Source organism: Xenopus tropicalis, chromosome 3 (genome assembly GCF_000004195.4).
Source record: "Xenopus tropicalis strain Nigerian chromosome 3, UCB_Xtro_10.0, whole genome shotgun sequence".
Classification (NCBI taxonomy): Eukaryota; Metazoa; Chordata; class Amphibia; order Anura; family Pipidae; genus Xenopus; species Xenopus tropicalis.
The window spans coordinates 5088987-5110761 of record NC_030679.2 but is presented as its reverse complement, the minus strand read 5'-3'; the positions used below and the strand labels follow the sequence as shown (position 1 = coordinate 5110761).

General features: G+C 48.5%; 2 protein-coding genes across 3 annotated transcripts; one reads left to right on the top strand and one right to left on the bottom strand.

The window, feature by feature from the left end:
* Positions 1-3047: 3047 nt before the first annotated feature.
* etfbkmt (electron transfer flavoprotein subunit beta lysine methyltransferase) lies at positions 3048-4761 on the top strand. Its single transcript, XM_002941617.5, has 3 exons — positions 3048-3709; positions 4016-4146; positions 4305-4761. Exons 1-3 carry the CDS (start codon positions 3441-3443, stop codon positions 4646-4648), a joined length of 744 nt encoding a protein of 247 aa, XP_002941663.1. The 5' UTR covers positions 3048-3440; the 3' UTR covers positions 4649-4761.
* A 1983-nt stretch (positions 4762-6744) lies between these two features.
* Positions 6745-21456, bottom strand: amn1 (antagonist of mitotic exit network 1 homolog). 2 transcript variants are annotated; one of them, XM_031898517.1, is made up of 7 exons: positions 21390-21456; positions 20662-20794; positions 19554-19701; positions 9481-9698; positions 9235-9291; positions 8535-8646; positions 6745-6887 (listed from the first exon to the last, which is right to left on the bottom strand). In XM_031898517.1, exons 1-7 carry the CDS (start codon positions 21398-21400, stop codon positions 6814-6816), a joined length of 753 nt encoding a protein of 250 aa, XP_031754377.1. In that variant the 5' UTR covers positions 21401-21456; the 3' UTR covers positions 6745-6813. The 2 variants fall into 2 exon arrangements, with proteins under 2 accessions (XP_031754377.1, XP_031754376.1); XM_031898516.1 differs by having other exon boundaries at positions 21320-21399.
* Between the last annotated feature and the right edge of the window lie 319 nt (positions 21457-21775).

The window sequence follows — 21775 nt, the reverse complement described above, 5'->3', positions numbered from 1 at the left end:
ATATGGTTACAGCGGATACAGAAAAGGCAGATGTGCTTAACCAGTTCTTTTCTTCTGTGTATACAGTAGGGGGAGCCAGTGGGCCAAGTCCCACCCAATAGCTTCACTGTTGCCTCAGCTCCAACTACACAGTGGTTGGCACAGGATATGGTGCTTAAAGGGTTACACACGATAAATGTAAACAAGGCACCTGGGCCAGATGGAATACACCCTCGGGTACTGAGAGAGCTAGGGGCAGAATTGCAGTGGCCCTTGTTTCTGATATTCTCAGACTCTCTTTCATCAGGTATGGTACCTAGTGATTGGAAGAAGGCGAATGTCACTCCCATATTTAAAAAGGGAATAAGATCTCAGCCTGGCAATTATAGGCCTGTAAGTTTGACATCCGTGGTGGGCAAGTTATTTGAAGGCTTGTTAAGGGATCACATTCAAAATTATGTAGTGGAGAATGGCATTATGAGCAGTAATCAGCATGGCTTTATGAAGGACAGGTCATGTCAGACCAATTTAATTGCTTTTTATGATGAGGTAAGTAAGAAGCTGGACAGTGGGGATGCAGTAGATATAATCTATTTGGATTTTGCCAAAGCATTTGATACCGTTCCCCACAAACGACTGCTTTCTAAGCTAAGGTCTATTGGTCTTAGTGAAGCCGTTTGCACATGGATAGAAAACTGGCTACAGGATCGGGTACAGAGGGTGGTTGTTAATGGCACATTCTCTACTTGGAGTAAGGTTCTCAGTGGGGTCCCTCAGGGTTCTGTACTGGGTCCACTTTTGTTTAATTTGTTCATAAATGACTTAGGGGAGGGTATTATGAGTAATGTATCAGTGTTTGCAGATGACACAAAACTCTGCAGACCAGTCAATTCTATCCAGGATGTGACATCCCTGCAGCAGGATCTTGACCAACTGGCAATCTGGGCAGCTAAGTGGCAGATGAGATTTAATGTGGATAAATGTAAGGTCATGCACCTGGGATGTAAAAATATGCAAGCCCCGTATAACCTTAATGGGACTGCACTAGGCAAATCCATAATGGAGAAGGACCTTGGAGTCCTTGTAGATAATAAACTTGGCTGTAGCAAGCAATGCCAGGCAGCAGCTGCAAGGGCAAACAAGGTTCTGAGCTGTATTAAAAGGGGTATAGATTCACGGGAGGAGGGGGTTATTCTTCCCCTTTACAGAGCACTGGTAAGGCCCCATCTAGAATATGCTGTTCAGTTTTGGTCTCCAGTGCTCAAACGGGACATTATTGAGCTAGAGAGGGTCCAGAGAAGGGCAACTAAGCTGGTAAAGGGTATGGAAAGTCTCGGTTATGAAGAAAGACTGGCCAAGTTGGGTCTGTTTACACTGGAGAAGAGGCGCTTAAGAGGTGACATGATAACTATGTATAAATATATAAGGGGATCATATAATAACCTCTCTAATGTTTTATTTACCAGTAGGTCCTTCCAACGGACACGAGGGAACCCACTCCGTTTAGAAGAAGGGAGGTTCCATTTAAATATTCGGAAAGGATTTTTTACAGTGAGAGCTGTGAAGTTGTGGAATTCCCTCCCCGAATCAGTCGTACTGGCTGATACATTATATAGCTTTAAGAAGGGGCTGGATGGATTCTTAGCAAGTGAGGGAATACACGGTTATGGGAGATAGCTCTTAGTACAAGTGAGGGAATACAGGGGTAGGGGAGATAGCTCTCAGTACAAGTGAGGGAATACAGGGGTAGGGGAGATAGCTCTCAGTACAAGTGAGGGAATACAGGGTTATGGGAGATAGCTCTTAGTACAAGTTGATACAGGGACTGGTCCGATTGCCATCTTGGAGTCAGGAAGGAATTTTTTCCCCTCTGAGGCAAATTAGAGAGGCTTCAGATGGGGTTTTTTGCCTTCCTCTGGATCAACTTGTAGTTAGGCAGGTTAGGTATAGGCATTATGGTTGAACTTGATGGACGTATGTCTTTTTTCAACCCAACTTACTATGTTACTATGTAAGAGAGGGGGAATGAGTGATACATTGGGGGTGGGGAGGGAAGGGGATCTCACCATCAGCATACGAAGGGGTTCCTTACTGTAAGGGCAGTCAGGGTATGGGGTTCCCTACCCAGAGAGGGGGAATGAGTGATACATTGGGGGTGGGGAGGAAAGGGGATCTCACCATCAGCATAGGAAGGGGTTCCTTACTGTAAGGGCAGTCAGGTTATGGGGTTCCCTACCCAGAGAGGGGGAATGAGTGATACATTGGGGGTGGGGAGGAAAGGGGATCTCAACATCAGCATAGGAAGGGGCTCCTTACTGTAAGGGCAGTCAGGTTATTGAATGAGACATAAGGACTTTCCCAGGGAAGATTATTGTATTCACCCCCCCCCCCCCCACCACCATTAAAGTGAGGTCAATAAATCTGCACAACTGAACTACATATCCCAGAATCCTCTAAACCAGCAGCGATTTTCCTGTTCCTGCCCCAGTGACCCTAGAATTACCGTTCGGTTTCTCTCCCCAAGCGGAACACGACTGCTCTCTACTGGCAGCAAGTGGGAACTACAAGCGGCCGGAATCTCTGCCTTTATTGTCATTTCTTGATGGAATGTTGGGGAACCCACTGGCCATTTTTACTGTCTTCCTTGGTTGCCAAGGTTAGCGACCCTAGCAACTAGCAGAGTTTCAGGGACTCTTGGTGTAATGCAGTTCTTTATTATTTTATTTTTGTTTAATAGGAAAGATCTATTATATCTATATTATATCTCTATTCTCTCTTATATACCCCTCTTATATACCCCTCTTGCTTGTTGCTATAATGATCTGTACCCCCAATACCCCACACTATTGCCCCATTACCCCCTCCTCCTCTGAACCCCCTCTCACCCCACTTTAACTCTTACATAACAAATCACTGCTTCCAAACTGCAAATAGGCTTGGGAATTTTAACAGCTCCCTGGTTGCTAGGGTCAGTGACCGTAGCAACAGACGGCTAATTCCATCCAGAGCGGCTAGGGTTAAAGCAGATACCTCAGCCAACTTCCGGCAAATAGAGACCAGAAGGGGGAGGAGCTTCCCAGGGAAGCCATGTTGGAGATTCGTGGGGCTCCGCTCTGGTGGGGACCTTGTTCCCGATAGAATGTGACATTAACGCGCTCTAGCGCCACCTGCCTGCCGGGCTCTATAGCACAGCCTTCCCGTTCATTCTTATTACTGAGCACCGGCGCCACCTACCGACCAATTGCTATTGTGCAGCAGTTTTTACACAAGGCTTTCATATACAGCGGAATCCGTAGCGCAACAGAACGCAGCGCACTAGCGCCACCTCACGGCAGCGGAGATCGGAGCCTTAATTCGCACAGGTTCTCTCCGCAGCGCCACCTACCGCAGAGCTGCGAAATACAACAAGACCAACATACACTAACGCATATACTAGCGCCACCTACCGGGAGATCTCTATAATGCTGCTCGCCTGCAGATTCATAAGGCAGAGCGTCAGCGCCACCTTTCGGCTGAACTATATAGAACAAACACGGAGCAGCAACAGCGCCACCTGTCCGCGGAGCTTTATATTGCAACATACCGAGGTGGTGTCTGATCCCCTGACCCCAGAGATCCGTCTGCGCCTCCTCACTCAGCGCTGTGAGTTTTGGCATCAAAAACCCGAGCTGTGGCCCTACGGGGACCCGTACTGGGCCATTTACTGGCCAGGGGGACAAGCGCTGGTCAGGTGAGTGCAGTATAAGCTGGGCAAGTTGCTGCTATTGCAAATGATTGTTGGTGATTGTGCGCCACCTAGTGGCTCTTTGCGAAACTGAAGAAAATTCCAATACTGATTTTGCCCTTTTCTCTTGCAGAATTTGGGGCAATTTCCAACCAACTTGTTATTCTCTGAGTCCAAAGCAACTGAATTATATTCTCTGTTATCCCCTGTGCAGTATAGTGAAAGGGCCCCCCATTGTCCCCCCAGTGACCCATTACAAATGTTTTTTTTTTATTCCTATTTGTGTCTTATTAATAACCCTCTGTATCCCAGGTTCCTATTGGATAACCCCCAGATTGTGAGGGGGGGCAGCGTTCTGGATCTTGGCTGTGGCTGTGGCGCTGCTGCTATTGCTGCTGGGATGGGCGGAGCCTCCTATGTTCTGGCCAATGACATCGATCCTGGTAAGGAGTCTTTACTATCAATCAGTCCCTGGGAGGCTGGTAAGGGTTAATATTACCTCTGGGCAGACAATAAGCGATTCCCTGCATTTATTTATAGAGAAATGATGTTTCTCAGGCTGTAAGTAGTGTTTAACCCTTTCACCCCCTGTCCGTTCCAGTTGCCGGCGAAGCCTTTAAACTGAATTGTGAGCTGAACAGCACGAAACCCTTGGATTTCCAGGCAGAGAACCTGATTGGCCAGGAGGTGGCGCCCTGGAGTTTGATTGTCCTGGGAGACATGTTTTATGATGAAGATCTGGCAGATCTGCTCCACGATTGGCTGGGGAGGTGCGTCGGACGTCACGGTACCAAAGTGCTTATTGGGGACCCGGGCAGAACCCAGTTTGCCAGTCACCCTGTCCGGCGGCACCTGCGCCAACTCGCCCAATATTCCCTGTCGGAATCCACCAAGCGAGAAAATTATGGACTCACCAGTAGCGGCGTCTGGAGCTACGAGCCTTGATTGGATGGGAGAACTGGGCATTATGGGTATGAAAGGAACGGCTTCTGTACAGCATGGGTTTCCCCTGTGAGAAAATGTAGCATTAAAGGGTTAAATTCACTCACCATGAAAAATGAACTAATTTGTCTCAGTGCGACTGTAATTCTCCTGCTGTAAGTGAAAACTTCTTCTGATTCTCTGTACTTCCTGCTCCTGGGCTGCTCTCTTTCCCATGGTCAGACAGGAACCTCCCCCTGGGTAAGTGAATCCAATCTCCCCCCAGTACTTACCCAGGTACAGAGCTCTGATTCTCTGTACTTCCTGCTCCTGGGCTGCTCTCTTTCCCATGGTCAGACAGGAACCTCCCCCTGGGTAAGTGAATCCAATCTCCCCCCAGTACTTACCCAGGTACAGAGCTCTGATTCTCTGTACTTCCTGCTTCCTGGGCTGCTCTCTTTCCCATGGTCAGACAGGAACCTCCCCCTGGGTAAGTGAATCCAATCTCCCCCCAGTACTTACCCAGGTACAGAGCTCTGATTCTCTGTACTTCCTGCTCCTGGGCTGCTCTCTTTCCCATGGTCAGGCAGGAACCTCCCCCTGGGTAAGTGAATCCAATCCCCCCAGTACTTACCCAGGTATGGAGCTCTGATTCTCTGTACTTCCTGCTCCTGGGCTGCTCTCTTTCCCATGGTCAGGCAGGAACCTCCCCCTGGGTAAGTGAATCCAATCTCCCCCAGTACTTACCCAGGTACAGAGCTCTGATTCTCTGTACTTCCTGCTCCTGGGCTGCTCTCTTTCCCATGGTCAGGCAGGAACCTCCCCCTGGGTAAGTGAATCCAATCTCCCCCAGTACTTACCCAGGTACAGAGCTCTGATTCTCTGTACTTCCTGCTCCTGGGCTGCTCTCTTTCCCATGGTCAGGCAGGAACCTCCCCCCTGGGTAAGTGAATCCAATCCCCCCCCAGTACTTACCCAGATACAGAGCTCTGATTCTCTGTACTTCCTGCTCCTGGGCTGCTCTCTTTCCCATGGTCAGGCAGGAACCTCCCCCTGGGTAAGTGAATCCAATCCCCCCCCAGTACTTACCCAGGTACAGAGCTCTGATTCTCTGTACTTCCTGCTCCTGGGCTGCTCTCTTTCCCATGGTCAGGCAGGAACCTCCCCCTGGGTAAGTGAATCCAATCTCCCCCCAGTACTTACCCAGGTACAGAGCTCTGATTCTCTGTACTTCCTGCTCCTGGGCTGCTCTCTTTCCCATGGTCAGGCAGGAACCTCCCCCTGGGTAAGTGAATCCAATCTCCCCCCAGTACTTACCCAGGTACAGAGCTCTGATTCTCTGTACTTCCTTCTCCTGGGCTGCTCTCTTTCCCATGGTCAGGCAGGAACCTCCCCTGGGTAAGTGAATCCAATCTCCCCCCAGTACTTACCCAGGTACAGAGCTCTGATTCTCTGTACTTCCTGCTCCTGGGCTGCTCTCTTTCCGATGGTCAGGCAGGAACCTCCCCCTGGGTAAGTGAATCCAATCTCCCCCCAGTACTTACCCAGGTACAGAGCTCTGATTCTCTGTACTTCCTGCTCCTGGGCTGCTCTCTTTCCCATGGTCACGCAGGAACCTCCCCCTGGGTAAGTGAATCCAATCTCCCCCCAGTACTTACCCAGGTACAGAGCTCTGATTCTCTGTACTTCCTGCTCCTGGGCTGCTCTCTTTCCCATGGTCAGGCAGGAACCCCCCCTGGGTAAGTGAATCCAATCTCCCCCCAGTACTTACCCAGGTACAGAGCTCTGATTCTCTGTACTTCCTGCTCCTGGGCTGCTCTCTTTCCCATGGTCATGTGACAGAATGTGCTTCCTGTTATATTTAACTGTGTCTTTATGTCTATTATTCATCAACTCAGCAGCTGATTGGGCAATGTTAGTATCCTCTACTGGATGTCATTGGTCAGGACATAGGGGCAGATCTGTACATTACAGACCCTGCAGCTGTTACTGTCACTTCAATGGGCGTCAATGTGTCATTTTATTTATAGTCACAACCCGAGGGTCCCATAATTAGATCCTTACGCCGCTGGTTGGGGGTCCCATCACCACCTTAAATACAGACAAATGATACACAGAAATATGAATACAGTTAATGTTTTATTGGAATGTAAGCCCCTCCCACCCTTTTTTGGGGTGCTGGGAACCCGTCAGTAAATGGTCCAGGTGACTTGTTTCAGTTTGTTGGACCCGGCCATGTGGTCCAGAATCTCCCGGGACCAACCTGAAAGAGAAACCCAAGCAAATACAGAGAAAGAGCTGGTGGGGGATGCTGGGAATTGTAGTTTAGTCACCCTGACTATGGGGCAATGGCAATGTAAATGTCGTATATTGAGGCAGGAGATGAAAGAGAAGAGATCACAGCCCGGTGGGGGTGGGGGGGGCAGGGGGTTGCTAGGGGTGGTGAGGGTGGGCAGGGGGTTGCTAGGGGTGGGGAGGGGGGGGCATCTGTCTGGACATGTGATCTCTAAGCCTTTTGGGAGGAATGAAGGAATGCAGTACCGCAAAATAGCCATAAGGTGTCACTGTTGCCCCAAACCACAGCAAATGCCCATGACTTTGCTAAATGCGAAAAGACTAAAAGAGAAACAGAACCAACACTTGGGGGGGGGGGGGTTGGGGGGCATCTGGTGTCCTGCACTGAGGGTCAATAGGCCAAGGACACCGGCTGGACAGCTGCTCCCCCCCCCCAGGGAACAAACCATGTGACTGGGGCTCATCAATCACCTCCTTTTCAGTAAATCCAATCCAGCAGGTCAGGGGGAAATCACAGACCCCCAAGTGGTGCCTAATAGGGCGATAACTGTGCCGGTGTGGGTGCTGCCAGTGCCACCCCAATAAGCTGTACCCCCATACTGTACTGTCTTATGGAAACACTATGGCACCCCCTACCCATATGTATAAATACAAATATACAGAGAAGGAATGTTCTGGGCACACAATAAGCTGTACCCCCATACTGTACTGTCTTATGGAAACACTATGGCACCCCCTACCCATATGTATAAATACAAATATACAGAGAAGGAATGTTCTGGGCACACAATAAGCTGTACCCCCATACTGTACTGTCTAAGGGAAACACTATGGCACCCCCTACCCATATGTATAAATACAAATATACAGAGAGGGAATGCTCTGGGCACACAATAAGCTGTACCCCCATACTGTACTGTCTAAGGGAAACACTATGGCACCCCCTACCCATATGTATAAATACAAATATACAGAGAAGGAATGTTCTGGGCACACAATAAGCTGTACCCCCATACTGTACTGTCTAAGGGAAACACTATGGCACCCCCTACCCATATGTATAAATACAAATATACAGAGAGGGAATGCTCTGGGCACACAATAAGCTGTACCCCCATACTGTACTGTCTAAGGGAAACACTATGGCACCCCCTACCCATATGTATAAATACAAATATACAGAGAAGGAATGTTCTGGGCACACAATAAGCTGTACCCCCATACTGTACTGTCTAAGGGAAACACTATGGCACCCCCTACCCATATGTATAAATACAAATATACAGAGAAGGAATGTTCTGGGCACACAATAAGCTGTACCCCCATACTGTACTGTCTAAGGGAAACACTATGGCACCTCCCTCCCATATGTTTAAATACAAATATACAGAGAGGGAATGTTCTGGGCACACAATAAGCTGTACCCCCATACTGTACTGTCTAAGGGAAACACTATGGCACCTCCTACCCATATGTATAAATACAAATATACAGAGAGGGAATGTTCTGGGCACACAATAAGCTGTACCCCCATACTGTACTGTCTAAGGGAAACACTATGGCACCTCCTACCCATATGTATAAATACAAATATACCTCTCATTATGGGACTGACCTGTGACGAGGGGGCACCCATGGAAGAGGAAGATGTTGATGTGGGGGCAGGAGAGGACGATATGTTCCACAGCTCTGTCCGTCAGGAAAACACAGCGGCTCATGAGCACTTCCTGTGAGGAATGTAGGGAAATGGGGTTCAGGTTTAGAGCTTTGATTCCTTCTACTTCCTGTTCCTGGGCTGCTCTCTTCCCCATGGTCAGGAGGAGGGGTGAAGCCCAGGTACAGTTCTAAGCCAATGGCCTTCCTCCTGTTCAGCTGTTTGCAGTGATCCCTATGGATCGGATGAGAACGAGGAGCACATCTCAATAGCACCCCAAGTGGTAGGACAGGGAACAGCACCCTAAATACCCCAAATAAGGCAATTTTCATATCTATGTATTGAGCTCTCAGTGAGGCCAAAGGGTTAAACATATATACCAATCACCTCGGCCCAGAGACCAAGCCGGGGAGTCTCACTCGGGCCAGAAGAGCCAAATAAAGGGGAAGTAAAACTGTGGGATCAATAATGACATAATTAAAGAGACAGTACCTCTTTATTTTAACGTCTTGCATGTTATAGATACTTAGCGGCTTTTCAGTTGGTCTTCATTTTTTTATTGTATGGGATATAAATTATTTGCCTTCCTGTTCAGCTTCCGCCTTAGATATTAATTGGAATAAGAACTGTGAATAAAAGACAGATGAGAGTGATACTTTACCTTTAATGTTTGTGCGCATCTGCCGCTCACCAGGGCTCGAACGCCATCGTCTGTGACCTGCGAAGGGAAGAATATACAGTCAGCACCGACCAATAGGGAGCGACTCCAGCTACTTCCTTCCCAGCTCATTATAACACTGGGGCATCTAATCCCTGGGGGGAGGCGCTGTTCTATTGCAGTCTATGGAGGACTGCAGGTGAGAGGTGGTACTACAAGGCACTTTAATAAAGCACAATAATATGAGACCTTGGTTGCTGAGAAGTCGACGCTCTGTAGGAAGCTGCAGTTCTGCCCCAGGGCCCGCAGGGACCCGTCGCCGATACCGGAGCAGCCACCCAGGTTAATGACTTGCAGGAGGCGGCAGTTGAGGGCGACGGACAGGACCCCGTGGTCGGTGACATTGGAGCATCTTTTCATAGAGATCACATGGAGACTGGGGCAGGACTGGGCCAATGCTGAGAGACCTACAAACACAGAGCAGATTCCTAATAAGCCCCTCCCACTAACCTTGTTATGCAGTTATTAACAAGCCCCTCCCACTAACTTTGTTATGCAGTTATTAACAAGCCCCTCCCACTAACCTTGTTATGCAGTTACTAAAAAGCCCCTCCCACTAACCTTGTTATACAGTTACTAACAAGTCCCTCCCACTAACCTTGTTATACAGTTACTAACAAGTCCCTCCCACTAACCTTGTTATACAGTTACTAATAAGCCCCTCCCACTAACCTTGTTATACAGTTACTAATAAGCCCCTCCCACTAACCTTGTTATACAGTTACTAATAAGCCCCTCCCACTAACCTTGTTATACAGTTACTAACATGCCCCTCCCACTACCCTTATTACTATCAAGATTATCAACAAGTTTAAACAAGCTTATTATTAAATAATACTATCATTTAAAGGGGAAGTCAGGTTGGTATGGATCAACTTGTTGGATCTTGGTTGAATCCTTTGATGCTACTACTTGGATACTTACTGGCGTATTGTGATGGTATCTCTCTGTACAGGCTATGGGCAAACTTATGGGGCTGTTCCTGCTGAATTGTGCTTAGTACAGGGGAATCCCTATGTGCCATAGTTTTATGGTATCTCTCTGTACAGGCTATGAGCAAACTTAGGGGGCTGTTCCTGCTGAATTGTGCTTAGTACAGGGGAATCCCTATGTGCCATAGTTTTATGGTATCTCTCTGTACAGGCTATGAGCAAACTTAGGGGGCTGTTCCTGCTGAATTGTGCTTAGTACAGGGGAATCCCTATGTGCCATAGATTTATGGTATCTCTCTGTACAGGCTATGAGCAAACTTAGGGGGCTGTTCCTGCTGAATTGTGCTTAGTACAGGGGAATCCCTATGTGCCATAGTTTTATGGTATCTCTCTGTACAGGCTATGGGCAAACTTATGGGGCTGTTCCTGCTGAATTGTGCTTAGTACAGGGGAATCCCTATGTGCCATAGTTTTATGGTATCTCTCTGTACAGGCTATGGGCAAACTTATGGGGCTGTTCCTGCTGAATTGTGCTTAGTACAGGGGAATCCCTATGTGCCATCGTTTTATGGTATCTCTCTGTACAGGCTATGGGCAAACTTATGGGGCTGTTCCTGCTGAATTGTGCTTAGTACAGGGGAATCCCTATGTGCCATAGTTTTATGGTATCTCTCTGTACAGGCTATGTGCAAACTTAGGGGGCTGTTCCTGCTGAATTGTGCTTAGTACAGGGGAATCCCTATGTGCCATAGTTTTATGGTATCTCTCTGTACAGGCTATGGGCAAACTTATGGGGCTGTTCCTGCTGAATTGTGCTTAGTACAGGGGAATCCCTATGTGCCATAGTTTTATGGTATCTCCCTGTACAGGCTATGAGCAAACTTAGGGGGCTGTTCCTGCTGAATTGTGCTTAGTACAGGGGAATCCCTATGTGCCATAGTTTTATGGTATCTCTCTGTACAGGCTATGAGCAAACTTATGGGGCTGTTCCTGCTGAATTGTGCTTAGTACACAGTCATAATAACAAACACAGATGAAGCATCAGATCATGACAGTAAGTGAAGTCTCAATTCAGCTGTGTCTAAATTCATGATTCAAAACAGAATATACTGGGTATCCCTAGAGTGAGTCAGGAAATAAAAATAAAAACATCCTTCCCCCAGGGGCAGTGAGTTTATATTTTAACAACTCCTTCTGTTCTCTGGTTCTAACTCTTGACATAAAGTGGCAGGAGTCTGTTTTCACGACTAGATTGTTTTAGAGGTCGGAACCAGCAGTGCAGAGAAGGGAAAGGGACAGACACAGTGACAGTTACACATAACTATAAACCCAGTGAGAATGAGGAATGAATGGATATTGGGGAGTTGTATCAGGAGTCAGAACCAGCAGTGCAGGGAAGGGAAAGGGACAGACACAGTGACAGTTACACATAACTATAAACCCAGTGAGAATGAGGAATGAATGGATATTGGGGAGTTGTATCAGGAGTCAGAACCAGCAGTGCAGGGAAGGGAAAGGGACAGACACAGTGACAGTTACACATAACTATAAACCCAGTGAGAATGAGGGATGAATGGATATTGGGGAGTTGTATCAGGAGTCAGAACCAGCAGTGCAGGGAAGGGAAAGGGACAGACACAGTGACAGTTACACATAACTATAAACCCAGTGAGAATGAGGGATGAATGGATATTGGGGAGTTGTATCAGGAGTCAGAACCAGCAGTGCAGGGAAGGGAAAGGGACAGACACAGTGACAGTTACACATAACTATAAACCCAGTGAGAATGAGGAATGAATGGATATTGGGGAGTTGTATCAGAGCGGCAGCCAATCACAAATGAATGCTCCATGGTGACAGAATCTGATTGGCTGCTGCTCAGACTGGGGGCAGTGAGTTTATATTTTAACATCTCCTTCTGTTCTCTGGTTCTGACTCTTGAAATAAAGTGCCAATTGATTGTCAATTCAACGCGCTTTGTGCCTTCTAAAACTATTTTGACACTAGTGTCAGGGGCAGGCAGTGGTGCTACCATTTCCTAAGTGCCAACATTTCCCAAGTGCTAGGAAGAAGGGAATGGCAGTTGGACAAGGCACTGACAAGGCTACAAACTATCTCCTATCAACACTGAACAACGTGGAATCGCAAGAAAACAACTTTGCTTTTTCATGGTAGTTTGTTATTTCCTACCCCAAAATGTTTTATCCTGCCCTCCTCCTCTTTGCACTTTCATGTTTCCTAAAACATCTCCAGCCGCTCCCTCCATCCAGTCAGAGAGGTACAGCGATCACTGCCTCTCTCCTCTCCTTCCCTCTCAGCACATGGAGTCTTTAAATTGCTCTGCTCCGTAACCCCAGGTAACTCTTTCTCCTCATATAAAACAAAAACGTACAAATCCCGCTCTCACCTTGCATTCCTCTCCTTCCTGTTACTCGCTGCCGGTGACATTTCCCCCAACCCCGGCCCTTACCCCATCCCTGTTCTGTTAGGGACACATTCCCCAAACCCACCCTGTACCCCTCTGAAGTACAGAACCCTTACCCCTATACCCAAACCCACCCTGTACCCCTCTGAAGTACAGACCCCTTACCCCTATACCCAAACCCACCCTGTACCCCTTTAAAGTACAGACCCCTTACCCCTATACCCAAACCCACCCTGTACCCCTATAAAGTACAGACCCCTTACCCCTATACCCAAACCCACCCTGTACCCCTATAAAGTACAGACCCCTTACCCCTATACCCAAACCCACCCTGTACCCCTCTGAAGTACAGACCCCTTACCCCTATACCCAAACCCACCCTGTACCCCTTTAAAGTACAGACCCCTTACCCCTATACCCAAACCCACCCTGTACCCCTATAAAGTACAGACCCCTTACCCCTATACCCAAACCCACCCTGTACCCCTATAAAGTACAGACCCCTTACCCCTATACCCAAACCCACCCTGTACCCCTTTAAAGTACAGACCCCTTACCCCTATACCCAAACCCACCCTGTACCCCTCTGAAGTACAGACCCCTTACCCCTATACCCAAACCCACCCTGTACCCCTACAAAGTACAGACCCCTTACCCCTATACCCAAACCCACCCTGTACCCCTACAAAGTACAGACCCCTTACCCCTATACCCAAACCCACCCTGTACCCCTATAAAGTACAGACCCCTTACCCCTATACCCAAACCCACCCTGTACCCTACAAAGTACAGACCCCTTACCCCTATACCCAAACCCACCCTGTACCCCTACAAAGTACAGACCCCTTACCCCTATACCCAAACCCACCCTGTACCCCTACAAAGTACAGACCCCTTACCCCTATACCCAAACCCACCCTGTACCCCTACAAAGTACAGACCCCTTACCCCTGTACCCAAAGCCTCTATTCACATTCCCTGTGCCTCTGGAATTCCCGCTCCGTCTGCAACAAACTCCCCCCCATCCATGACCTTTTCATCGCTAAATCACTTAACTTACTTGCAATAACGGAGACCTGGCTTTCCCCTACTGACACTGCCTCCCCCGCTGCTCTGCCCTTTGGGGGGCTACACCTCACTCACACTCCCAGGCCTGGAAACAGGGCAGGGGGTGGGGTAGGGCTCCTTCTCTCCCCCCGCTATTCATTTAAAGCCCTTCCACCTCCTCCTTCTCTTTCATTTTCCCCATTTGAGGTTCACTCTATTAGGCTTCTCCCCTGTTTCGCTTCGCATTGCGCCCATATACCGACCTCCTGGCCCGACCTCACAATTCTTTGACAACGTTTCTGCCTGGCTTCCTTACTTCCTTTCCTCTGACTCCCCATCTATTGTACTAGGTGACTGTAACATACCTGTTAACAACCCTAATGCCCCTGCTACCTCTAAACTCCTCTCACTAACATCCCCCCCCTTTGGGTTATCTCTGTGCTCTGACTCCCCCTCTCTCTCTAATGGAAACTCCCTGGATCTTATATTTACAAAATGTTGTTCTACCTCCAACTTCACTAACTCCCCTTTCCCCCTCTCTGATCCCAATCTGCTCACATTTCAACTCTCGCTAACTCCCCCTACACCCCCTGCTGCCCCCCAAACATACACATACCGAGACCTGCAATCCCTAAACACGTCACATCTCTCTTCTACCTTTGACTCTCTTCATTCTAACATCCTAACTGTCTCTTGTCCTAATCAGGCCCCTCTGTCTACTACAGCCACTCGCCCCTGCCCTCAATGTGCTTGCTCCTGCCAAGACTAAACGTGTGAGGCCCAAACCACTCCAACCCTGGCACCCTGCTCATACCCACCCTGGCACCCTGCTCATACCCACCCTGGCACACTGCTCATACCCACCCTGGCACACTGCTCATACCCACCCTGGCACCCTGCTCATACCCACCCTGGCACCCTGCTCATACCCACCCTGGCACCCTGCTCATACCCACCCTGGCACCCTGCTCATACCCACCCTGGCACCCTGCTCATACCCACCCTGGCACACTGCTCATACCCACCCTGGCACCCTGCTCATACCCACCCTGGCACCCTGCTCATACCCACCCTGGCACACTGCTCATACCCACCCTGGCACACTGCTCATACCCACCCTGGCACACTGCTCATACCCACCCTGGCACACTGCTCATACCCACCCTGGCACACTGCTCATACCCACCCTGGCACCCTGCTCATACCCACCCTGGCACCCTGCTCATACCCACCCTGGCACACTGCTCATACCCACCCTGGCACACTGCTCATACCAAATCCTTCCAAAAACAGTCACGTACACTTGAGCGCCGCTGGCGCAAATCAAGGTCAGAGTCAGATTTCTGCAGCTACAAATCTGCTCTGCTCTCCTACAACACCCCCCTCTGCCAAGCTAAACAAACCTACTTCACTGCACTTATTAACCCCCTCTCTAACCAACCTGCCCAACTCTTCTCTCCCTTTAACTCTCTGCTGCCCCCTCCTCCACCCCCTCCGTGTGCTTCAGTCACTGCTCAAGCTATTGCTGAGCACTTTAAAAATAAAACTGACACCATCCGAAGTGACATTGCACAACTAAATCCCCATAACCATTCCCCTCCCTCCCTACATGCTCCCCAGTCTCTTCTTGGCTCCTTCTCCCCAGTGACTGAAGAGGAAGTCTCAAAACTGCTGTCTTCCTCCCACCTTACTACCTGCCCGCTTGATCCCATTCCTACCAAACGTCTACGTAATGCCAACCCCTGTCTTATCAAAGCCTTAACTCATCTATTCAATCTCTCGCTCTCTACTGGAATCTTTCCCTCCCAACTGAAACATGCACTGGTAACCCCTATTCTGAAAAAACCCTCCCTAGATCCTTCCAATCCTACTAACCTCCGACCTCTCTCTCTGCTCCCATTCATCTCCAAACTGCTTGAGCGCCTAGTTTCCTACTGACCGACCTCTCTCTCTGCTCCCATTCATCTCCAAACTGCTTGAGCGCCTAGTTTCCTACTGACCGACCTCTCTCTCTGCTCCCATTCATCTCCAAACTGCTTGAGCGCCTAGTTTCCTACTGACCGACCTCTCTCTCTGCTCCCATTCATCTCCAAACTGCTTGAGCGCCTAGTTTCCTACTGACCGACCTCTCTCTCTGCTCCCATTCATCTCCAAACTGCTTGAGCGCCTAGTTTCCTACTGACCGACCTCTCTCTCTGCTCCCATTCATCTCCAAACTGCTTGAGCGCCTAGTTTCCTACTGACCGACCTATCTCTCTGCTCCCATTCATCTCCAAACTGCTTGAGCGCCTAGTATACAACCGACTGACGCTATTCCTCTCTGACAATAACGTCCTGGATCCCCTACAATCTGGTTTTAGACAACAACATTCCACCGAAACTGCTCTAACCCGACTAACAAATGACCTCCTTTCAACTAAAGCCAAAAAACACTACTCGCTACTGATACTTCTCGATCTCTCTGCTGCTTTTGACACTGTGGATCCCCCTCTTCTCCCCCAGACTCTCCGCTCTCTTGGCCTTCGTGACACTGCCTTATCCTGGTTTTCATCTTATCTCTCAGATCGATCCTTCAGTGTCTCTTACAATGGGGAATCACCTTCTCCCCTGCCTCTTTCTGTCGGGGTTCCTCAAGGCTCTGTCCTGGGCCCCTTACTATTTTCTCTCTAAACCTCCTCACTTGGCAAATTAATCAGTTCTTTTGGCTTTCAGTACGTGACAATACTCAGATCTATCTTTCCTCTCCTGATCTCAACCCAGAGCTTCTAACTGGCGTCTCTCCCTGCCTGGCCGCTATCTCCACTTGGATGTCCCAACGTTACCTGAAATTAACCCTCTCTAAAACTGAACTGGTTCTCTTTCCCCCATCCAACGCCCACATTGTTCCCGAGGTATCTATAACGGTTAACAATTCTACCATCACTCCATCTTCCCAGGCCCGGAGCCTTGGGGTTATCCTTGATTCTGCCCTGTCCTTCACCCCTCATATCCAATCACTTATCAAATCATGTCACTTTCACCTAAGAAATATCTCCAAAATCTGATAATTTATCACCCAAGATGCTGCCAAAATTCTTATTCACTCTCTTATAATATCTCGCCTGGACTACTGTAACTCCCTATTAATTGGCCTTCCCCTCCAAAGACTGTCCCCTCTCCAGTCCATAATGAATACTGCTGCCCGGCTCATACACCTCTCCAACCGCTCCTCCTCTGCCGTGCCACTCTGCCAGTCCCCCTGCCGTGCCACTCTGCCAATCCCTGCACTGGCTTCCCCTACCATCCAGGATAAAATTCAAGCTATTGACCCTCACATATAAAGCAGTCCATAACTCTGCCCCACCCTACATCTCTGAACTCATCTCTAGGTACCATCCAACCCGCTTGTTACCCCCCTACTGACCTGCTCCCCAACTCCTCTCTCATTCCCTCCTCACACGCTCGCATTCAAGCCTTTGCAAGGGCTGCCCCCCTTCTCTGGAATTCGCTCCCACAAACTGTCAGACTTTCTCCCAATCTCTCTGACTTCAAGAAATCTCTAAAAACACATTTATTTAGAGAGGCTTACCCTAATCTAGTTTAGCAATACCCTGTGCCACACCTCTCACAACTCTGGTCATGCCCATTCCCACACCTTGTGTCTCAACACTTTCTCCTTGTAGATTGTAAGCTCTTTTGGGCAGGGCTCTCTTCCCCTCTTGTATCGGTTACTGATTGCTTTATATGTTACTCCTTGTAGAGTGTAAGCTCTTTTGGGCAGGGCTCTCTTCCCCTCTTGTATCGGTTACTGATTGCTTTATATGTTACTCCTTGTAGAGTGTAAGCTCTTTTGGGCAGGGCCCTCTTCACCTCTTGTATCGGTTACTGATTGCTTTATATGTTACTCCTTGTAGAGTGTAAGCTCTTTTGGGCAGGGCCCTCTTCACCTCTTGTATCGGTTACTGATTGCTTTATATGTTACTCCTTGTAGAGAGTAAGCTCTTTTGGGCAGGGCTCCCTTCCCCTCCTGTATCGGTTACTGATTGCTTTATATGTTACTCCTTGTAGATTGTAAGCTCTTTTGGGCAGGGCTCCCTTCCCCTCCTGTATCGGTTACTGATTGCTTTATATGTTACTCCTTGTAGAGTGTAAGCTCTTTTGGGCAGGGCTCCCTTCCCCTCCTGTATCGGTTACTGATTGCTTTATATGTTACTCCTTGTAGAGTGTAAGCTCTTTTGGGCAGGGCTCCCTTCCCCTCTTGTATCGGTTACTGATTGCTTTATATGTTACTCCTTGTAGAGTGTAAGCTCTTTTGGGCTGGGCCCCCTTCCCCTCTTGTATCGGTTACTGATTGCTTTATATGTTACTCCTTGTAGAGTGTAAGCTCTTTTGGGCAGGGCTCTCTTCCCCTCCTGTATCGGTTATTGATTGCTTTATATGTTACTCTGTATGTCCAATGTATGTAACCCACTTATTGTACAGCGCTGCGGAATATGTTGGCGCTTTATAAATAAATGTTAATGTAATGTAATGTAATATTTTAATTCCAAAATGTCTGTCCTGCCGGGTATCTGCAGGAGGTGGCGCTGTTCTGTTGGGACCTGTGGAGATAACGGGGACTGCCAGAAACAGTGATTTCAGAAAGATTCCCGGCTGCATCCCCCCCCTCCTACTTATACGTGAGAGGCCATGAAACAGAAGGAAGGAATCGACTGTTTATTTTGGGAGCTCTAAGTATTCCTGTCTGTCACGTACACCGGCCCCTCAGCTACAGGCATATCACTCCCACTGCTGGCGTCTCTCTAACCCACCTACTGTACATATATATACCACCCCCCCAAACAGAACATCAGAGTCTGCAACCTCCTACCCATATCTATATAAATACAAATATACAGAGAGGGAATGTTCTGGGCACACAATAAGCTGTACCCCCATACTGTACTGTCTAAGGGAAACACTATGGCACCCCCTACCCATATGTATAAATACAAATATACAGAGAAGGAATGTTCTGGGCACACAATAAGCTGTACCCCCATACTGTACTGTCTAAGGGAAACACTATGGCACCTCCTACCCATATGTATAAATACAAATATACAGAGAAGGAATGTTCTGGGCACACAATAAGCTGTACCCCCATACTGTACTGTCTAAGGGAAACACTATGACACCCCCTACCCATATGTATAAATACAAATATACAGAGAAGGAATGTTCTGGGCACACAATAAGCTGTACCCCCATACTGTACTGTCTAAGGGAAACACTATGGCACCCCCTACCCATATGTATAAATACAAATATACAGAGAAGGAATGTTCTGGGCACACAATAAGCTGTACCCCCATACTGTACTGTCTAAGGGAAACACTATGGCACCCCCTACCCATATGTATAAATACAAATATACAGAGAAGGAATGCTCTGGGCACACAATAAGCTGTACCCCCATACTGTACTGTCTAAGGGAAACACTATGGCACCCCCTACCCATATGTATAAATACAAATATACAGAGAAGGAATGCTCTGGGCACACAATAAGCTGTACCGCGCACATTCACTATATTGCCTCAGGGAGTTGCCTACATTGCAGTTTACTTTCCCCAGACACTGGCAGGGTGCCTGCTGCCGCCGCTGCTAGAGCTGAAACATGAGAAGGTTCTGGCTCCGAGGCTGGAAACAGACACAGGAGCTGGTTTCATACTGACAGATATAGATATAATATATATATAAAGGGGAAATAGACACTGCGTCGGGCCAGCCATTATCATTTCTAATGACCAGGGACCTTACAATAATTTAACCCATAAGGGTTTACAGAGTAAGAGCAGGACCCGAGGGCCCAAGAGCTTACAATCTAAAGCCGCTCACCTTCAGAAGTGACCAGTGGTCTCTCCTCCCCCTTGTGCGCATTTACATTAATTTCCTTTAGTTGGCGGCAGCGAGACAGCAGCCGAAGAGACAGGTCGGAGATGTCGCACTCTCGGAGGTCCAGTTTCAGCACCCAGGGGTGCAGCACCTGCAAGGGGAGCATTGAGGGAACAGACATTCAAGGTCCAAAATATGGTTCCGGGGCTCTGATTGGCTACAGGTAGATTTGGACCTGTGGGGTTGCAAGAAAAAACTCAACCCACTCACCCTGGTTTGGGTACTAAGCTTCTTATGCTCTGATTGGCTACAGGTTGGGCTAGCCCTGTGATGGATCTAATGCTTTGATTGGCTTCAGGTTGGGCTAGCCCTATGTAGGTTCTAATGCTCTGATTGGCTACAGGTTGGGCTAGCTCTATGTAGGTTCTAATGATCTGATTGGCTACAGGTTGGGCTAGCCCTATGTAGGTTCTAATGCTCTAATTGGCTACAGGTTGGGCTAGCCCTGTGATGGATCTAATGGTCTGATTGGCTACAGGTTGGGCTAGCCCTGTGATGGATCTAATGCTCTGATTGGCTACAGGTTGGGCTAGCCCTATGTAGGTTCTACTGCTCTGATTGGCTACAGGTTGGGCTAGCCCTGTGATGGATCTAATGCTCTGATTGGCTACAGGTTGGGCTAGCCCTATGTAGGTTCTAATGCTCTGATTGGCTACAGGTTGGGCTAGCCCTATGTAGGTTCTAATGCTCTGATTGGCTACAGGTTGGGCTAGCCCTATGTAGGTTCTAATGCTCTGATTGGCTACAGGTTGGGCTAGCCCTATGTAGGTTCTAATGCTCTGATTGGCTACAGGTTGGGCTAGCCCTATGAAGGTTCTAATGCTCTGATTGGCTACAGGTTGGGCTAGCCCTGTGATGGATCTAATGCTCTGATTGGCTACAGGTTGGGCTAGCCCTATGTAGGTTCTACTGCTCTGATTGGCTACAGGTTAGTCTAGCCCTATGTAGGTTCTAATGCTCTGATTGGCTACAAGTTGGGCTAGCCCTATGTAGGTTCTAATGCTCTGATTGGCTACAGGTTAGCCCTGCTAATGGTTATACAATAACTAACCTGACTGATGTTTGAGTCGGTGATGAGCCCATGGACACTCAGCAGTTTTATCAGCTTGTCCTTAATGTGCGGAGGCAGCGGGTCAATCTGAGAGTCATAATGGGAGAGGCTTTTGGCCAGAGACAGCACACACCTGCGGAGAGACAGGGGTAGTTATTATATGGGTAAAGATGGGCAGGTCGGCAGCGTTAAGGTGGGAGCTGCCATACAAACCGGTGCCCGGGGCCGGAAGCTTTAATAACACGTAATGCAGCTGCCATCAGAGCCCAAGTGTCAGGGGCAGAGAAAGGCGCTATCACCAAACAGGTTATTAGTAACCCATAGCAACCTTAAACATGGGGGTAACAATAGAAAAGGAAGGGATATCTTTCCCTTGGAACTGGAGGGGAGATGTTGCTTAAATACAAGTACACCCTATAATTCAGCCGGGCAACCGGTATATTCCATTAGCAAATGTGGCAGCTCAGCCAATCAGCTATCAGCGTTCATTATTCTAAATATTCCAAGACTGATCAAAGCTCTTTGCTGATTGGTTGCCATGGGTAGAGCCTGTAAACACAAATGACATCTCCCTTCTCGCTATACCCTAGAGCCCAACCTTGTTTGTGAGCCCACCCTGCCCGTTTGGCCGTAATTAGCCCCCCGTAGGGACACTTACAAGTCCAGCAGCTGTTCCACCCCCCCGCAGAACATTGTTACCCAGTTCCCAGCCCAGGAACCAGCCGTACCATGTGACCATCACACCACGTGATTACAGGGACTGATTCTAGGGAGCGACGGCAACCGCCCGCCCGTCACAAAACAAGGCCAAATACGGCAACCAATCAAGGGAAGTTTGTTTACGGTTCGCAGTTTGTAGACGCTCCCTAACTGAAAGGATTTCTGGGTAATGTAGTTCTTTTCTCTCTGTGGGATTGAACTAAAGGCAATGAGAGCGGCTGCTTGTGCAGAGTGAGAGGCAAAGTCTGTAGGGGAAGGGTTGTCGGACTCCGGCTGGGATGGGGGGGGTCATACACTGAGGCTGCTGGGAGTTCTATTTGAGGCTCTGGGGGAAACTGCTTTTGGTTCTGGACTAGAAGTCGTGGTCGGTCTGTTGCTATGGGACACTTATGTA